The sequence below is a fragment of the Sylvia atricapilla genome, chromosome 5 (assembly GCF_009819655.1).
Source record: "Sylvia atricapilla isolate bSylAtr1 chromosome 5, bSylAtr1.pri, whole genome shotgun sequence".
Taxonomy (NCBI): Eukaryota; Metazoa; Chordata; class Aves; order Passeriformes; family Sylviidae; genus Sylvia; species Sylvia atricapilla.
This window is the reverse complement of record NC_089144.1, coordinates 17,724,935-17,743,384: the sequence shown is the minus strand read 5'-3', so window position 1 is coordinate 17,743,384 and position 18,450 is coordinate 17,724,935. Positions and strand designations below refer to the sequence as shown.

Here is an 18,450-nt window from a genome sequence, read left to right as displayed (position 1 = left end):
CTGTTGGTGCTCTTCTCAGTGCATGAGTTGTTAAAGCAGGATTCCCACTTGGGGGACCACACAGGATGGCTCCTGAAGGCTTCAGGCACCACTGTTTTTCTCACCCAGAGGGTGAGAAATCTCAAGGGAATGGTTCCAGCATAACTGTCATCTGGAGAAAGGAAAGAAATCAGTCTTTATTGGGAAACAAAGGATAAAGTATCAAAACATTGAGGTTAAGTGGGATAATAATGAAGTCAAATGGAAGAGGGGCATCCCAGGCTGACCCCAGTGTTGACTGCCCCACAGCAGCATTCCTGCCACCACAGGATTTCTCCTAGGATTTTTCCTTTCCTGGTTTCAGGGTGAAGTTGGCACCTCCTTGCTCTTTTCAATTACCTGTGCAAGCAGTGCTGAAGTAATCCAAACTCACTGTGAGGCAGAGACATTTCTGAAATGAAACAAGTGGGGTTTAACCAGATCCAGCACTTGCAGATGGAAAGTCATGCTAGGTGAGAAAAAGCAGATCACAGGCAAGATCAAGTGCATTCATGTGGGGAGACAGCTCCCAAAGTCATCTCCAAAGCCTGCTTTAGTATAGCATCTTAGTTAATTCACATATCCATTCATTCTTTAACATATGACCCAGGAGTTGCCTCTGTAACTCCGTTCTGTGATGTTTTACATCACTGCTTTAGGGCATCCATCACAGCAACATGAAATCATGTTTCTCCCACTTTGCTCTAGCAAACTGCACAACCTCCTGCACATCCTGAACAGCTTTATCTAATCAAGGCACATTCTGCTTTAAATTTCTGCTGATAACTAGAAAAATGAGGCTGAGGAGTAACGTTGCTTTGGCTGCAGCTGTAGCCAAGGAAGTTGTAGAGTGCAATTACCAGCCTTGACTGCACACTGGTGATTACATAAAGCCACAGTTTCTCCACTGTGACAGTGCACACAAGGGAAGAGTAGACCCCGTGTGTTGAGTTTCACGTGGCCCAAACCTGACCTTGTTATGCACCATTCCCCCCACAGGCTGTGCAGATCTGGTTATCCAACCAAATAAAGGAGGCTCAAGTGTTCTGACCCTGCTTGCTCCTCCTGGTGGGAGACAAAACTATTTCTGTAGTGCCCCCAGCCCCACTGGAGGGATCCCAGGGATCCTGGGGTAGGGAGGGAGAGCTTGAGCACAGCTTTCTTCAGTCAGCTGATGCAGACTGCCTGCAGGACACTGCTCTTGTGTGGTGGATAACACATCCCAGGGGCAAGGCAAAGTGCTTGCTAACTGAGGGGCTAACACTTTCTCCCAGAAATTTTGGGTGCACACAAGGCTGTTTTCCATCTGTGCACCTTGCTCTTCGCTGCATGGTGGCTGGGACATCCCTGCACACTGCTGGATTGCTTTTGCTTTGGGGAAAAGAGAAGCAGAAATTAGAATAGAACCATGGAATATCCTGAGCTGGAAGGGACCCACAGGGATCATGGAATCCAGCTCCTGGCCTTGCAGAGGACACCCCAAGTGCCACACCATGTGCCTGAGATGCTACACAGGTTGAGTGGGTAACAGAGCAGGTCCCAGTCTCTCGACAGGAAATTCTGCAGGTCATTTACACAAGAAGTGAGCTTTTATGTGCTGTTACATAGCAAGGAGCTGACTAGAAAGAGAGTTACAGTATTTTTGCATTGTGATGTGTCAGGATTTGCAGAGAGAAGTGCAAGACTAGAAGGAAAAAAAGTAAAGACATTGAAGGAATGAGCTGTTAGGTTGAGCAGTTCATTAGAGGCAGCAAAATCTCTCAGAAAGAAAACACACCAGAAAAACAAACATATTAAAAGAAATATTTTTGTAACAGTGATGTTAGTTTAGATTTAAAAAATACAGTCTGAACTTTGAAGATGAAAAGTTCTGAATACAGTAGTATTTTGAATAAGCAAGGAAAAAAATACTGCATTTTTGGTTTTTTGCTTCTGTCAGTGAAAGTGACAGAAACATTTGTTCTGCCCACCTGAAGTGGCGCATCTTTGTCAGTATGGACTGAAGAAACCTCCTGGACTTTTACCAAATCAATTACCAAAACAGTGGCCAATGAATTAGAGACAGGAGGGTTTGCTAACAAAACCTGTAATTTAATGAACTTCTCAAATAACTATGGCTAAAAATCTGAATGAAGGGTGATTACAAGAAACTTCCTGACCTTAGCTACTAACCCAGCTATTATTTGGAGATCACGATCTACAAGTACACCACCAGGCCCATTAATTATGGGCATATGTCAGACGGTACAAAACTCTAAGTGAAAGTAATTGCTGTGGAGTTGCTCATTAGTATTTGTTAAATTATGAGTATGTAAAACTGTAAGAAAAAACTTTTCTAAGTGATTTCAGAAAAGAGAAGCTATTGAACAAAGTTGTTTAGGTATGGGAGCAAGGTCTTGATTAAGAGGATTTCTTGAGGAATGCAGAGTACAATCCAAAATATAGATTCAAAGTTTTGGAGGAGCCATACTGCTTCACACATTTTATGTTCTGTTTTGGCAACTTAGCCTAATACAGGAATAATTCAGGCTTATGCATCATTTTTATTCAGAAACAGTAAGTCCTATTTTTAATTGTCATATCTAAGCCTTGCAGTAAATTCTGATGATCCTAATTTTGTAGACCATTGGCTGTTGTAACTGAGAGCTCTGTAGGTGTGATATCTGTTTTGGTGATTGTGAGATGATATTGGAACAGGTTTTCAGGTTCACTTCAGAGAGTCACAGAATCACAAAATCAATTAGGTTGGAAAAGACCTCCAAAACCCTTGAGTCCAAACTATGACTGATCACCACCTTGTGAACCAGATGATGGCACTGAGTGCCACATCCAGATTTTCCTTAAACACCCACAGAGACAGTGACACTACCACCTCCCTGAACAGCCCATTCCAATGTCTGATCACCCTTTCTGTGAAGAAATTCCTACCAATGCCCAACCTCAACCTCCCCTGGTGCAGCTTGAGGCCATGTCCTCTCCTCCTGTCGCTGGTTAGCCAGGGGCAAAGCCTGATTCCCACCGGCTACAATCTCTTCTCAGGGAGTTGTAGAGGGTGAGAAGGTCAGCCCGAGCCTCCTTTTTTCCAGGGTGAACAATCCCAACTCCCTCAGCTGTTCTCATGGGATTTGTGCTTCAGACCCTTTCCCAGCTCTGTTGACCTTCTTTGGAGGCGTTCCAATATCCCAGTGTCCTTTCACCCCGTGAAATGATCACATCCGTCTGTCAGTACGGGTGGATCGGGCTGTTAACAAAACACTTCAGTACCAAACCGCCCAACCTGCGCTTTTCAGCGGGTACCACAGCACCAGGAGCATCACGGGGCGGTCTCAGCCCCCGCAGCGGGAGCGAGCGAGGGGCGGGCCGTTCCCGGGCCGGGCTGAGGTGTGGCGGTGCGGGGCCGTGCCCGCCCCTCGCTCCGCGCGGAGCACTCCGGGAGCGCGCCGCTTGGCCGCCGCGCCCGCCCGCCCTCAGCCCGATCCCGCCGCGGCGGCCAGCGCTCCCCGCCGATCCCGCCCGTCCGGCTCCCCGGCCTGGGGAAGGGCGCGGGGGGCGCTCCGGCAGGGCGGCACCGCCGCGTCTCCCCGCCCGGGGAGGGACGGCCCGTCCGCAGCGCGCGTCACGTGACGGCGGCGACACCGACGGTGACAGCGCCGGGACCGCGGCCGGGCCGCCACCGCCATGGGCAGTGAGTGCGGACGCAGCCGGGAGGGAGCGGGCCGGGGCCAGGGCTGGGGACAGCGGCCCCGGCGGCGCGGCCAGGACGTGGCCGGTGGCCCGTGGCCGGTGATGGGGCGCCGTGCTCCGGGTGCCGCCGCAGGCAGGGCCGGGGCTGCCGAGCGCCCGCTCCCCGCGCAGGGAGCTGCTGCCGGGCACGGCGTGAGGCCGGGCACCGCTTCGTGGTGGGGTGTCCTGTTCCACTCCAGCCCTGCTAAATATATATACACCATATATAGGTATGTAGCATATATACCCTGTATACACAGACGTGTGTATAAGAATATGAAGGGCGGGTGTCAAGAGGATGGATCAGGCTGTGCTCAGCGATGCAAACCAATAGGACAAGAGGCAAAGGGCAGAAGCTGATGCCCTGGAAATTCCACCTGAACGTGAGGAAGAACTTCTGTCCTGTGCGGTGACCGAGCACTGGAACAGGTGCCCAGAGAGGCTGTGGAGTCTCCCTCACCGGAGATACTCCAGAACTGTCTGGACACAGCTGTGTTCTCTGGGATGGCCCTGCCTGAGCAGGGAGCAGATGAGCTCTGTGATCCCTTCCAACCTGAGCCATTCCACGATGCTCTAGGGTCCTGTTCACGGCAGGGCTGTGCCCCCCTCTGTGGAGTGAGGTGCACCTTCCAACACACCGTGAGAGGGCTTGGGATCAATACAGGAGACATATGTCACATGAGAGTGTGAATGTAAACATGGCACTACAACCAAAATGTTACTTACAGTGTAATAAATGCATTCTCTTTGAAAAGGAATCAATGGTGGTTTTTTGTCCCAGTGTGTTAGGGCTGGACATAATATTCAAGTTTTGGAGGGTAAAGTCCCCACTAAGCACGTACACTTTGATTTTTTTTTCTAAAATTATTTAAAATTTTCCCCCAGAAAAAGAGCTCAAACTGTTGAGCTTTTCTGTGTTTTTGAGGGGGAAACTGTGAAGAGAGATGTATTCAAAGCTAAAATAAAATCCCCTGAAATTCCAATCAGAATAGGTGTTCCACTCATTTAAATTACAATTTCTCAACATATTTTAGTGATTTAATTATATTTTCAGCTAAATACTTCAATAAACACAAAATTCTAATTTCTGCATGGATACCTTTTGATGTCAGTGTTGTTCTGTGTTTAACTAGCACAGACTGATACTAGGTCATTTATTTTTAGATGGAATACAATTCAGTTCACTCCTGGTGATAGACACAGCACCACTTCTCTAAAATTATTCCAGCTGTGGAAAAAAGAATGGGCCAGATCCGGTTAGAACAAGAATTCTATTTCACTTTTTATTTCCCTCTGGTTTTCAGCTCTTTCAAGAAGAGGGTATTAGTTTTCAGACAGTTTTGGAAGCTAAATAAAGTTCTGTGAAGTTTTATAAATTCATAAATGTTTGTTAATACATTTTTCTGTCTTCTTTTGTGTGTGTGTGTTGTTTTTTTTCTGGAACAGTAAAATTTTTAGAAGTTATTAAGCCATTCTGTGCAGTGTTACCCGAAATCCAGAAACCGGAAAGAAAAGTGAGTGCCACATTATGTTCTTATTTTTATTAGTTCACAGAGGTGGAAATACTGTGATATTCTAGTCCAGGCTCCAATACAAATACACACAGTGGGCCCTAAAGTAGAATATATTCTTTGGAGCAGGGGTGAACCCATGTTAAGGTAAAACATTACTGTGATGATGAATTTGGAGCACCCTTCTGGTAAGTTGTTCCCTTTGCTTATGCTTACTAATTTTTTTTAAAAAATCTTAAGTCTAGACTAAGTTTATTTATTTTCAGCTCCATGTGATCTGTTTTAATATACTAGGGCAGAGTCTTTGTTTCTCTGTGGATCCCACTGTTGGCTTTGAGGTGGCTCATGTATTATTTGGAAAAGGATTGTTCTGTAGATCAGGAAACACAAATTTAATTCTCCCCTTCCCACAAAGTATTTCCTACACCCATAGCTGTGATTGACGTTGCTGAGGTGGGAGAGTGATCTGTGATACAGTTCAGGTAATTGCCCTGTTCACCTTCTGGATGTGACATTTGTCTTTGATCTGAAATCAATGAACTCAGTTCACTTGCAGCTGATCTCTCTAGTCCTCTAGGCCTTGAAACTCCTCCCATTTCTTGGCACATTTTCTAAATGAAAAAACAGGTCATTTCTACAGATCAGAAAGAGACCTGCGTTGTCCAAAGAAAAACCCCAACCAAACACCATTTTTGCTTTCAAAACTCAAGCAAGCACATATTGCCCCCATGACAATCTAATTAGAGTAACAAACTGTCTTGTCATGACTATTGTCATTACTTCCATGAAAATTCCTTAAGAGGTAAATGTTGGTTTTTATATTCTTAAAAGGGAAAGCTTAACTGGGAACATGATACATCTCACAGAATCTTCTTTGGTTAATGAGACGTTCCCAAGGGTTAGGGCTGTGGATGCAGAGGTGTTTGTGCCAGTGACCATAGCTGAGCCTACTGAATTGAATGGAGAGGATACAGTGACAAAATATGATTATGGCCCTCTGGAACTGATTTTTTAAAAAGACTAGGATTTACCCCCTGGCTCTTTGCTCCACCTAGTTGCTTTCCAGCATCTTTCAGCTTTGGGACAGGTTTCTAAACAAATTAGTTAGGTCAGACAAAGGTGTTTTCAGAGCAGAAATCTCCAGAGCCAGACCCTCATGCTAAGGCTTGGACGCAGCAGGTCTGGTTGGCAGGTGCCCGTCTTTGTTTCTGCAGCGGGGAACCTTGGTGCAATCTTTTGGTGCTGATTTATGGCACTTCTGTGATTACTTGGTTACAGCCATCCTGTTTTATCTTGTGGGGTGAGTGAGAAGAGAAAGCTGACACAAACCTGCAGATGCTGATGTTTCTGTAAAACTCACTGGCAGATGTTATTTGCCAGAGAGGAAGAGGGGCTTGATCTGTCCTCATTGTCCATCAGCAGATGAAGGATGCCCAGAGAGGTGCCAAGATTCCTGTCCTCTCTATTTGGCTCACTTTGTCTTTAGTGCTATTTAGGTCGCTGTCTAGACAATGGCTACCAGTTGCCAGCTTTGTGCAAATTTAAAGTCAAAATGTAATTGGGAACATCTTTCCTAGGCTGAAGAGCCCTTTGACCATTTTCAGTCACATTCCTTGCTTCTATGTAATCTATCAAGTGATTTAGGTCATTCCATGTAACTAATTCTCTGTAATTTATTGTTTTCTTGCAAGCTGTCACAGGCAGATATGACCGGTAATGGTTTTAGTGAATTGGTTTAAGGCCAGGATAAGAAATTTAGATAACCAAATAGAAAGGGAGATTAATTTTCATTAAACATGTATTGATTGTTAAGTGAAGATGATGTTTTGATTCAGTTGGGCTCTCACTGAATCATTTTGCCATTCTTGTTGATGAGGAAAGTGGTTTCTTCTGTCTCTGGGGAGTGTTGCTTTTGTATTTTGGCCAACTTGATTAGCAAAAGTGATTGCTACTTTTGTAGTTACTAGAATGGGCTCACATTTCTCTCATGCACAGATTTGCTAAGTAGAACACACTGTTCAGGGCACCAAGATGATAATGCTCAAGTCCCTTCCTTTTCACATGAGTTAAGAAAAATGTCAAAGGAAGAAAATGTCCAATTGAATCAGATCAGATGGTGAGATTTACTGTGCCTGTGCTGGAATATTTTGGTACCACTCTGTATTTTGCCATTCCTGGCATATGGATTGGGATGACTCTTTTTTCTTTTTTGTTGTCTTGACTCATAGAGACTGTTTTCCTTGTGCATGACTGTGATTTGGGTGATGCAGATTTCTGCTAATGCTCATATTCACCACAGCCATAGAGAGAACCAGAGCACCTTTAGGCTTTCACTGATGCCTCTGAAGCCAAGTTTAACTGTGAGGCTGTAGAGATAATTTGGTTAAGCATTTTTGGCTTTGGAAGTCTGTGCTTAAAATCTGAATTGTGGAGTTCAGACTTGGTAAAGTGGGTCAGCACTGCATAGTCTAACACAAGGTATTGTTTGGATTTATTTGCTGCTGTCACTGTTTTTCTTTTTATAACTCTGTGCTGTAAGTATTTTTAGCATCTGTCCTCTTTTAAGAGTGAGGCAGTAGCAGGAAATAAATTAAATTACCTGGATTATTTTGGTTCCAGGTGCATAGTTTCACTTACAAAGATGTAGACTGAGTTTTCTTTTGCTTGAGGACCTGTGCTGCTGCTACACTGGTTTGTAATTTCTCATTTGTGTGTGTTCAGCACCTCTTAAACCAGGCACTAATCCTTGTTACTTCTCCACAGGCAGATTCAGTGGTTGGACGCAGAGAGCTCCAACCATTTCTGCTGTATCTCTCTTATGTGTTAGCTCATGTCATGTTTTAGTAGCTGCTCTGCACTTGTCTGCAGTGAACACACTTAACCCTCAGGTCTACAGTCCCTGGAGGAGAGGTGGGAACTTGAACATAACCCTGCATCTCAGCTCTCTCTGCACTCCTCAAGTGCATTTCTTTCTGTCTCGTGCTTTGAGTAATCCTCTGGCTCAAACTTAAAATCTTGTGATTCTTCTCTTTCTTGCACCTGGCACTAATTACAGGCGCCTCAAATGTGCCTCTGAGATTCTCTTCAGTGAATTAATAACCAGGGATCATTGGGCTGACGTTCTTTTTAAAGTCATATATAACCTACATCAATAAAAATATTTTGGAGGAAAACAAAGAATATTTAAAAATAATTCTGTGCTGTATATCCATGAACATAATGATGAATATAAAGATTCCTCTAACACCCTTTGAAGAACTTAATTCTAGATACTTTGAATTGCTGTCAAAAACTCATGGTTCTGGTTTTAATCATGTGTCTTCACAACAGTTCAGTCCCTCTAAAAACTTTATCGTGCTTTAGTTTAATTAAACTTCCAGCCTCACAAAACTTCTGTTGAAGCCTAGAGCACTGAGTACCGAAGATAAGTTTTTTGCATTAATCTTTCATGTTTGCTCTGGTATGTCCATGATTTTAGCCATGCTGTTGCTCTTCTGTAAATACCCACTGTATTAGAATACTGTAGATAAAATATATTCTAGTGACTGAATGTGGGCCAGTCCCACATAAGTTACCTTTGTCTTTCTCTCTGAAATCTGAAATTATATTAAAAATAAATTCCAATGAGAAGTGATGCTTTCTGGTTTCATATCTTTGCATTGAATTCTGACTGATAACAGCATTTAGTACTGTTGTGAGAGTGGAAGTTCTACAGTGCAATGAACATGTTTGTGTCTTCACTCTGTCCTGTAGATCCAGTTCAGAGAGAAGGTACTATGGACAGCCATCACACTCTTCATTTTCTTAGTGTGCTGCCAGGTAGGTATTGATGTTGTCTGTGGTCACAAAATGTGTGTTCTGTACATAAAAAGTACCCTGAAAGTACGAGATGTTCTTGTTTCATGTTGACCTACCAGTTTCAGCTTTTATTTTTATGTAAAAGTATTTAAAGTTCAGTTCAAAAAAACCTGGTTCTCTGAAATAGTCTTTAGTGTTGGGCATAGATGTTTTTAGAAACTATTGCCTCGTATTTAGTCAGAAATACATGTTTTTTTCTTGTTACAAAGGTCCTATCAAATAAAGGTAGTGGCTGCAGGGTAAACAGCCAAGGTAATTATTTACTGAACAGCATAAACAAACCAAGCAATTCAAAAATGCATTGTTTACCCTCTGTTCATGGCTACACTTAAATTTTAGCACTCACAAATGTGGAAACTAAATCAAGTGACTTTTTTACCAATTTTCTCTTCAACAAACTGATGGATTGTAAAGATTGCAGGAAAATGTTTTTCGTGAAGTGTTTAAGTTAACATTTAGAGGTTTTTTGTGAATGTCCTGGTAAAGTTGTTTGCTAAAACCCTTCCAAAATGCCTGTCTTTGTAAACATTTATGTGATCTTTATTACTCATAGATGTAGGCGTTCCTAGAACCTGTTCTTGGCTTGTAAACAGTGAAGACTGTTTATATTTTTCTTTAAAGAATACCTGGATACTGAAGAAAATGAGAATCCATGTATTACTTGATAGGCATTTTTTAGAACATACAGACTTTTTGGAAGATTCAAAATGAACTGTGCATTTCAGAATCAGGGTTTTTAGCTTATGTTTCTTAATACAGCCATTCTAGACTGCAGAGCAGTAGATTAGTAGTTTTTGTTTTCAGCTCTGATGGACTGGTTAAAGGCTAAAACCCAGCTCTTGTACCTGTCTGTTTTTTGGAAGGGGGAAGTGGGAATGATACTAGAGCTAGAAGAACATGTAGTTTATTTGGGTTTACTAGCAGCTGAATGTATGCATAGTTAGAATTTTGTATCTATATGAGAGATTATAGTAGTTGAATAAGGAAAACAGATGGTGCAGACTAGAGTTTTCAGAAATTGATCTCTAAGATTTGCCTGGATTCCTTCTCTACGGTTTTGGCGATTAGGAAGAGTTATAAAGAGCTGAAAATCCCTCACTATTGACATACAGAATATTGGAAGTTTTGTGTGAACATGTCTGGTACTGACAGTTCCATTTGGGATATTTCAAAACATATTTCTGTCTCTAGATTTTCAATATTTAAACTTCTCTCTAGGGATTTCTGCTTTTTCCTGTGGAAGGCTCTTAGTTTAGTCCTCTGACTGATGCCCCAGGATTAATTGGAGGATTAAAAGAGATGGTATCAGTACTTCTGGTTTATTTAAAAAAATTAAACAATGTAACAGTGGAATCATTACATATTTAGATTTTGTATTAATGCATGCTAATTGTGTGTATCTGTTTAATGCTGTTGTGTGCTTTGACAGATCCCTTTGTTTGGAATCATGTCATCAGATTCTGCAGACCCCTTCTATTGGATGAGAGTCATTCTTGCATCAAACAGAGGTTGGTGCTCACTCCTTTCTCTATTGGGATAAACAAACCAGGAGAAAAACAGTTGGCTGTTAAATTCCACACCACCCAGATGTCAGGTTGGAACACTTTGTAAAGTTCTTAACACAGATGGAATTAAAATCAGCACTTGAGCAGTGCTTCATGTTAGGAATGGGATTTCTTTGAGATGCAGATGAGATTAATATTGATTCACAAGTTTTGGGATGATTCCATTCAGGATTTTAGAGCAGTCTCTTTCTAACTAATATATGGGAGGGAATCTTCTGACTTTTCAGTTAGGAACTGCAGTAATGTGTAGTACAAGGGTGTTGATTAGGAAATGCCTCACCTGTGCAAGTCAGTTACACTTTATAATAGTTTGGCAGTGTTGTGGGTGAGTAATTTTCTAGGTGGGAAAGCTGAAGGCAGAGATGATTTGGCATAAACTTCAGCAAAACCAAACTAATGTGTTTTAGAAGAGTAAAGTGGAACACAACCAAATGTATAAGATTCAAACCAATGCTAGAAGTCTGAAACTTAAGATGGGTGACCAGTCATGCCTGACTCTAAATGAGGACACTGATCTCATCTGTAGCTTGGAAAATTGGCTGGAAGTAAGAAAATCACTGGAACCCTCTAATGTGAAGGTACTGCTTTCTTAGGAATAGCAAATTTTTTACACCAGTGAGGATAATAAGGTAAAGAAGTTCCCTGCTTCAAATTCTCCTGCAGAGTTTGCAGAATTTGGTGTGTCCTTAGCAATGTATGATACTAAATATGCTGTCCACTAACCAAACAGAGTAGTAACAGTGGCCAAGAAAAGGCTAGAGAGACTGAAGGCAATAAAAAGCAGGAGTGGGAAAGTGAGTTTTTACTTAAGTCAAATGACTAGAAGTCATTCGAGGATGTGAAGTGAATGCTAAAGTTTTTGACATCCTAATTTTCTGGCTGCTGGAAGAATAGAAATTTCCATGACAGGTCATGTAATATTTAACATGGAAACTCCAGGATACAAGTATGAAAGAACCAAATTACAATAATTACTTTAATGCTTTCCCTCTTTGAATTGTATATGTTTGGGAGTGGTACTTCAGTGACACAGTTCCAGTGAGTTGGCAGAGTTAAGAGCACCTTAATGACAGTCTTTTGTTTTGGTAAGAACTAGTTTAATCCTAAACTCTCCATTGGAGGCAGTGATTCCAAGGGCAGTCTCCTCAGAAACTATGAATCTGCAGCATATTTTTGTGGTCTGCAGAATTAAACTTTTGGAAAATGTGACATTGAAGTACTGACAGAATAAACAGCCAGGGACAAGATGCTGTCCAGGGAGATGTTCCTCGAGGATATGCCAGAAAAGCTGAGCTTCAGTGTTAGCATGGTTCCACAAAAATATTTGTAATTAAAAACTACATGGGTTTTCCCTGCTGCCTTCAAAATTACAGGTTTTAACGCAGCAGCCTTTTGTGAGGCCCATAACTGTTTTGTCATACCTATACAGGAATTATTGGAAGCATTATTAGAAATAATTATTCTAGGTCAGGAACCTTTGAAGAGACCTTATGGTTTAGGAGAGGTGCTGGAATGGCAGTTGTTTTAATTTTTCTTCTTTTCTAGGTACTTTGATGGAATTGGGTATCTCGCCCATTGTGACATCAGGTTTGATCATGCAGCTGCTGGCAGGAGCAAAGATCATTGAAGTTGGTGATACTCCAAAAGACAGAGCCTTGTTCAATGGAGCTCAGAAATGTAAGCACTGTTCCAATTAAAATCACTGAGTGTATCTTTATTCTTGGGAAATCTGCCTGGCTAAGTGATACTAGATATGAAATTTCTTTGGTAGGTGACTTCAGATTTTTTTTAAAGGATTTGCTTTCTCTCTTGTTTTAGTATTTGGGATGATTATTACCATTGGGCAAGCCATTGTGTATGTTATGACTGGAATGTATGGAGATCCTGCTGAAATGGGTGCTGGAATTTGTCTTCTTATTATAATTCAGGTTTGTAAAGAGCTATTTTGTGTGTAACCGAGACTGGTTAGAGACAGTATAGCTGGTAGGAAAAATCTTTCTCTGTCTGGGTGGCTTCAATTTGTTTATTTTTAATGCTGCAAAGCATCATTGTTTGTGTCTGTCTAGATATGAGAAATATTCCATAAAGGAGGAGAATGCTGGGATAGTTAATATCAGAAGTATTTCAGGTAGGGTTGGTGCTTAATTGAAAATACAAGAATTGGTGGACTTTAGAAACAGTAGCTGCTCTTCAATGCTGTGGAGGAATTCTCACTAAATGGCACCAGCTGCAGCTTTGAGACATTCTCCTGCAGAACAAAACAATAAATGCACAAACTTAAACATCTTTTTTAGGAAAAAAGTTATTACTGAATAATCTGTTTGCTGTGTCTGCCTTGAAAAAAGGCACAGAGCTCACTGCCAGGTGAGATGTGCAGGCCTTGGTGCATGAGAGGTCAGAAACACTGCATGAATGACATTTAGATGAAAAACTTATTGATCACTCTCCAACATGATGAAAATACTGAAGTGGGGAATTAAAACACAACTCTTGACTTGATTTATTCTTGTTTCTGCTCAGTTTTGTTTCTTTTCTCACAGCTCTTTGTGGCTGGTTTGATTGTGTTGCTGCTAGATGAGTTGCTCCAGAAAGGTTATGGATTGGGGTCTGGTATTTCCCTGTTTATTGCTACCAATATCTGTGAAACCATTGTGTGGAAAGCTTTCAGTCCCACTACCATCAACACTGGCAGAGGTACGTGTGCTGTTACAGTCAGTCACAGCTTGTTTCAGTGGGTGTATACTGCACATAAACTATCAGATGTTTATTGGATGGCATTAAAAGAAAAAGTTCTTATGGGTGGTGAGTTGTCTCTGAAGTCAGTTGTCCAATCAACATTGAAGATGAAAATGTCTGACTGACATGGAGATTAATACAAGTTTGCTGATTTGAAGTGCAGCAGTTAAAATGGGACTTCAGGCTCCTTGAATGAAAATTTTTGTATTTCCATACTGAAATCATCTTGTTTTAGCATCACTTAGTCCATGGAAGTAGAGAAGATAGGAAATGCTGTCCATTCAGAGGAGTTGTTTGTGATCCAGCTGTTGTTTATGGCTATAGGATGCTTTTGTAGTTGGTGCCTCTGAATTACTTTAAGCTGGTTTGATTCTTCAGAGGCTGCAATCTCTTCATTCCTCAGCCAGGCTTTGACAACATCTGGTTGTTCTGAGACCCCTGAAATAGCACCTTAAGATACAGCATCAAGCAATTAACTCATTTACTGCATTCATTTGAAATCCTGAGCTGTGCTTTTAGTTTGCATTCATTTGAATTTAATTCTTAGTAGTTCTGTTGCATTTTTATTACTGTTCTTCTAAAAGCTATTTTTCACCTTGTTTATTATTTCTTTCTTCTGAACATCCTCCTCCTCCCAGAAAAGAAAGGAAGAGAGTATTCTTTCATGTTTGCTACTTTGATTATCTTTTTAATTTCTGTTTTTCTAACCAGGAGTAATGTTTTTTAGATCATTCTACATTCCATAACCTAAAAAAGAGTCCTATGACATATAGGACCTAGTCATATGTGACTATGTGCCAGTAGTGACATATTTGTTACAAGATCCATGTCCAATTGTATCAGATTTTCTGTTTGTTATACTTAAAGTTTCCAAAAGAAAGGTACTTTTTAAAAATCTGTTTTAATTTGGAGATTAACCTTTCTTTCACTTTCTTGCTTCATGCAGGAACAGAGTTTGAGGGTGCTGTGATTGCATTATTCCATCTCCTGGCCACACGAACTGACAAAGTCCGGGCTCTGCGGGAGGCTTTTTACCGACAGAATCTGCCCAACCTCATGAACCTGATTGCCACAGTGTTTGTGTTTGCTGTAGTCATCTATTTCCAGGTAAAACTCCTCAGAGCAGCCCTGCAGAGGTAGGAGTGCATGCGGACACTGCAGTCGTTGGAAAAAGATGGGAAGGTTTCAGCCAGAGTAACTGAAGTATCTTAGCTTTGAGTAATGAACTTGTTTTATTATTTGTTATTTCAGTATTACCTCTGTGACACTAAGCTGTAAAATTTTACAGCCAGGCCTACTTGCACTCACTGTGTAATCTCACTGAATGCCATTCACACTATGAGAATATTTTTAATAAAATGGATTGTGGTACTGTAGTGGTTGCATCACACCAATAATATTCTTAATATTTATCATTGACTGAAAAGAATACTTTTGGACAAAGCTGGAGAACTTTGCTTCTTTGGGGTGTGTAGCTTATGGGTTTTCCCGTAATTGTCCTGAAACATCTAATTAAATGTTTCTTTTAAAATTGTCCTGAAACATTTAATTAAATGTTTCTTTTAAAATCTAAGTATCTGCTAAAATGGACACCCAAGAAGGATCCATATGGAGATTTTGGGGATGGTGGCAGCTAAAATGTGATCTTTAAAAAATTTTTTGTTAAGTTGTTGAGTCTGAGTTTTGGGGAGGAAAAAAAAAAAAAGAAAAAAAAAGACCAGGTTTTCAAGTTCATGTGGTTTTTCTTGGGTCTACTCAGAAAAGATCCTGCCCTGGAAAACTACACAAGAGCCTGCTGGTAACTGGCTAGGTCAGTTGGAAGCCATTACAGGCTTTTGTCAACCCCTAATCTATAAAATATATTCTACAGGAGTACCAGTTAGCAGATGAGAAACCATGTTCATGTGAAAAGAATGTAATACAACCAAGCAGTAACACTTTTAAATCCTTAAAATTCGTAATCCACACTGTAGCAGAAAGCCTTTTGGCTTTACTATCACAAACCTTGCAGTCCTTGTTTATCTAGCAAGAGCTGCATGGTCAGGAATAGCTTTGGGGCACCCTGGGAATACCCTGTGTCTCAGAAGTGAAGCCTGGTGCATTTGTGTTCTTTCCTCCAGGGATTCCGAGTGGATTTACCCATCAAGTCTGCACGGTACCGAGGGCAGTACAGCAGCTATCCCATCAAGCTCTTCTACACCTCCAACATTCCCATCATTCTGCAGTCTGCCTTGGTGTCAAACCTCTATGTCATTTCCCAGATGTTGTCTGTTCGCTTCAGTGGCAACTTCCTTGTGAACTTGCTGGGGCAGTGGGCAGTGAGTATTCTATCACATTTTAGCCACATAGAATTGTTGGCATTTTTACTTCGATGTGAACCCTGGGTATTTAACCAACTGGAATACTTAATTTTTAACATTTGTGTATAGAAGCTGTTTCAAACATCAAAGAGGCATTTCTCTATTAATACAAGACAGGAATGTGGGAAATAATTTACTGCGTTTTTCTTCCCCTCAGGATGTCAGTGGAGGTGGCCCTGCTCGCTCTTACCCTGTTGGTGGCCTGTGCTACTACTTGTCCCCTCCAGAATCCATGGGTGCAATATTTGAGGATCCTGTCCATGTAATAGTTTATATAATATTTATGTTGGGATCCTGTGCATTCTTCTCCAAGACTTGGATCGAGGTGTCTGGCTCATCAGCAAAAGATGTAGGTGTTCCACCTTAATCCCTTTCAAACAGTGCTTCTGGTTTAGAACTGACCAGCTACTGACTGATCAGTTTGGCCCAGTAAACATCAAGTGACTGTGAAGCACTGCAGCAGTTTCATAAAATAATATTTTTTTCAGGTTGCCAAGCAACTCAAAGAACAGCAAATGGTGATGAGAGGCCACAGGGATACATCAATGGTTCATGAGCTTAACAGGTAAGGAAATGCTGACATCCAGGTGGGTGGTGAAGAGTGCTGGGGAAGTGTCAACTAGAGCAGAGATTGTCATAAGAATCTGATACCTGTTTCCACTACAAAAGGGAAGATTCTTCGCATTCAGCTGTTGCCTTCCTTAGATATGCAAAAGAAGTTACAGCAGCAGATTAGAGATTAACAACCTGTCCTATCTTTTTTAAGTGACATAACAATGGATTTTGAGTTCAATCTTTTCCAGGTTTTTAAAAGAAAAATACCTTGGTTATTACCTTGTTCTTTCCTGTTTTTTCCTTTCTTACAGATACATCCCTACAGCAGCTGCATTTGGTGGTTTGTGCATTGGTGCCCTTTCAGTACTGGCTGACTTCTTAGGAGCCATTGGCTCTGGCACTGGCATTCTGCTTGCAGTCACTATAATTTATCAGTATTTTGAAATATTTGTAAAAGAACAGGCTGAAGTTGGAGGCGTAGGTGCATTATTTTTCTAGATGTCCAAATATTTTATGGTTTGTGTGAAAGGGAAAGTATTTTGACAACATGCGTCATTTAGTCCAATAATGCTATTTTCTTTTTACTTGTTTTCAAGTGCTACGTGTCCCATTACTGTAATGGGCATTGAGCGATGCCTGTGTGCAGCATTAGTACCAGCTGCCTTAAGAATAAAGTTTACATTATCTTGTTTAAGTATTATCTAGTGTTGCCTGTAATGCTGGAAACAATTCATCTACCTTGCTGTTCAGACACTACAGTGAGATGGTAAAATGTATCAGTTTGAGAGCCGTAAATGTCTTTGCACACAGCAGCAAAGTGTTAAATTAAGTTCCCTGTCCCTAACAGGAAAAAAAGATACCTGAGTTCAGATTGCCACATGCCAGTACTCCTGACAAGATTTATTTGTATCTGTATTTTACATTAATTTTTTTATACTTTTTTACTTGCATTTCCCCACCACTGAACTCAGCACTCCTTAGCCCTTTGCAGTGCCTCCACGCAGGGGCACCTTTCTCTGAGCTCTGAGGGTGGGCAGGCAGACATTTACCTGTGGCTGATACTCATCTCACCTGTGAGCTGCTGCTGTGGTGGATCTGCTGCAGCCGGGTCCTGCCCCGGGCATCCCGTGGGGCAGCCGCTGGCAGGGCCCAGCCCAGCAGTTCTGGTCAACCATGTACTTGTGAAAACTGTGCCACTGAAACTTTATGTCCACTTTGCTTTTGTGAGTCTAAAGAACGAGGCCTGGTTCCTAAAACATTTCATAGGAGGGAAAAGGGGGAACAGCAAGTTCCTGCTGAAAATTTGTCGCACTTTACAGCGGCGATGTAACAAATGTACGCGTTAGACAATAAACTTATTTAATTAAAGCCTCTCCTGTGTCTTGTCTCTGCCAGTTGTAATCCATTGCACAGTCTTTGGTAATTTCTACAATGCCCTTGATTTTTTTTTCTAGAATATAATTCTGATTAATTTTTAGCAGCCACAATTAAAATCCCAAGATTCCTCCCCTTAAAATCATTGAGCTTTCCTGGTCTGCTGTAATCACTTTTTCCCTTTGATGTCACATTCCTTCTGTCTTCTCTCACTCTTAACTTGAAAGTAACCTTGTGTTGTTTGTGAAGGTAAGAAACTCTAAAGCAATTTTCTGTTTCAGAAAATTGATTATGCACGGTTGTCCTCATCTATTTCAGAGGCAAGACTGATTTTGATGTGTGTTTATTGAAACTCTCAGATCCCGACCTTTCAGCAGTGGTGGAGGTTTACATAATTAGTAACAGCAGCAGCCCACTGCGTGCAGATGCACTGAAGGTTTATTTGGGATAAGATATACCCAGCAGTGATTTGACTGAATGAAGGTGCAGCCTCTCCTTAGGAGAGGGAAAACGGCAAGGCATAAGTGACCAGCAGGATCCCCTGGCTGGGCCTGCACAGTTCTATTTTGCACCAGTGGCTTGTGGTGTCATAATGATTATTTTAGACTAAACAAACCAGTTTTCTCTTTCTGCATAGTTTAGTTAGGGCTGGGAGAAGAAAACATCATCTTCATGTCTAAATCATAATAGGAAGTTCTTAAAATTGCCATTTCAATTACTTCAGCCAGAGCATGCACAGTGTTCCTGTGC

At 41.5% G+C, this 18,450-nt stretch overlaps 1 protein-coding gene across 2 annotated transcripts; it reads left to right on the top strand.

Moving 5' to 3' along the window:
• The first annotated feature begins 3,459 nt into the window (after positions 1-3,459).
• Positions 3,460-17,694, top strand: SEC61A2 (SEC61 translocon subunit alpha 2). Of its 2 annotated transcripts, XM_066318830.1 has the most exons (12): positions 3,460-3,703; positions 5,188-5,255; positions 9,006-9,071; positions 10,540-10,618; positions 12,221-12,352; positions 12,494-12,603; positions 13,216-13,369; positions 14,358-14,518; positions 15,532-15,729; positions 15,929-16,120; positions 16,260-16,336; positions 16,638-17,694. In XM_066318830.1, exons 1-12 carry the CDS (start codon positions 3,697-3,699, stop codon positions 16,822-16,824), a joined length of 1,431 nt encoding a protein of 476 aa, XP_066174927.1. In that variant the 5' UTR covers positions 3,460-3,696; the 3' UTR covers positions 16,825-17,694. The 2 variants fall into 2 exon arrangements, with proteins under 2 accessions (XP_066174927.1, XP_066174928.1); XM_066318831.1 differs by lacking the exons at positions 3,460-3,703; positions 5,188-5,255 and adding an exon at positions 7,404-8,162.
• Positions 17,695-18,450: the final 756 nt, after the last annotated feature.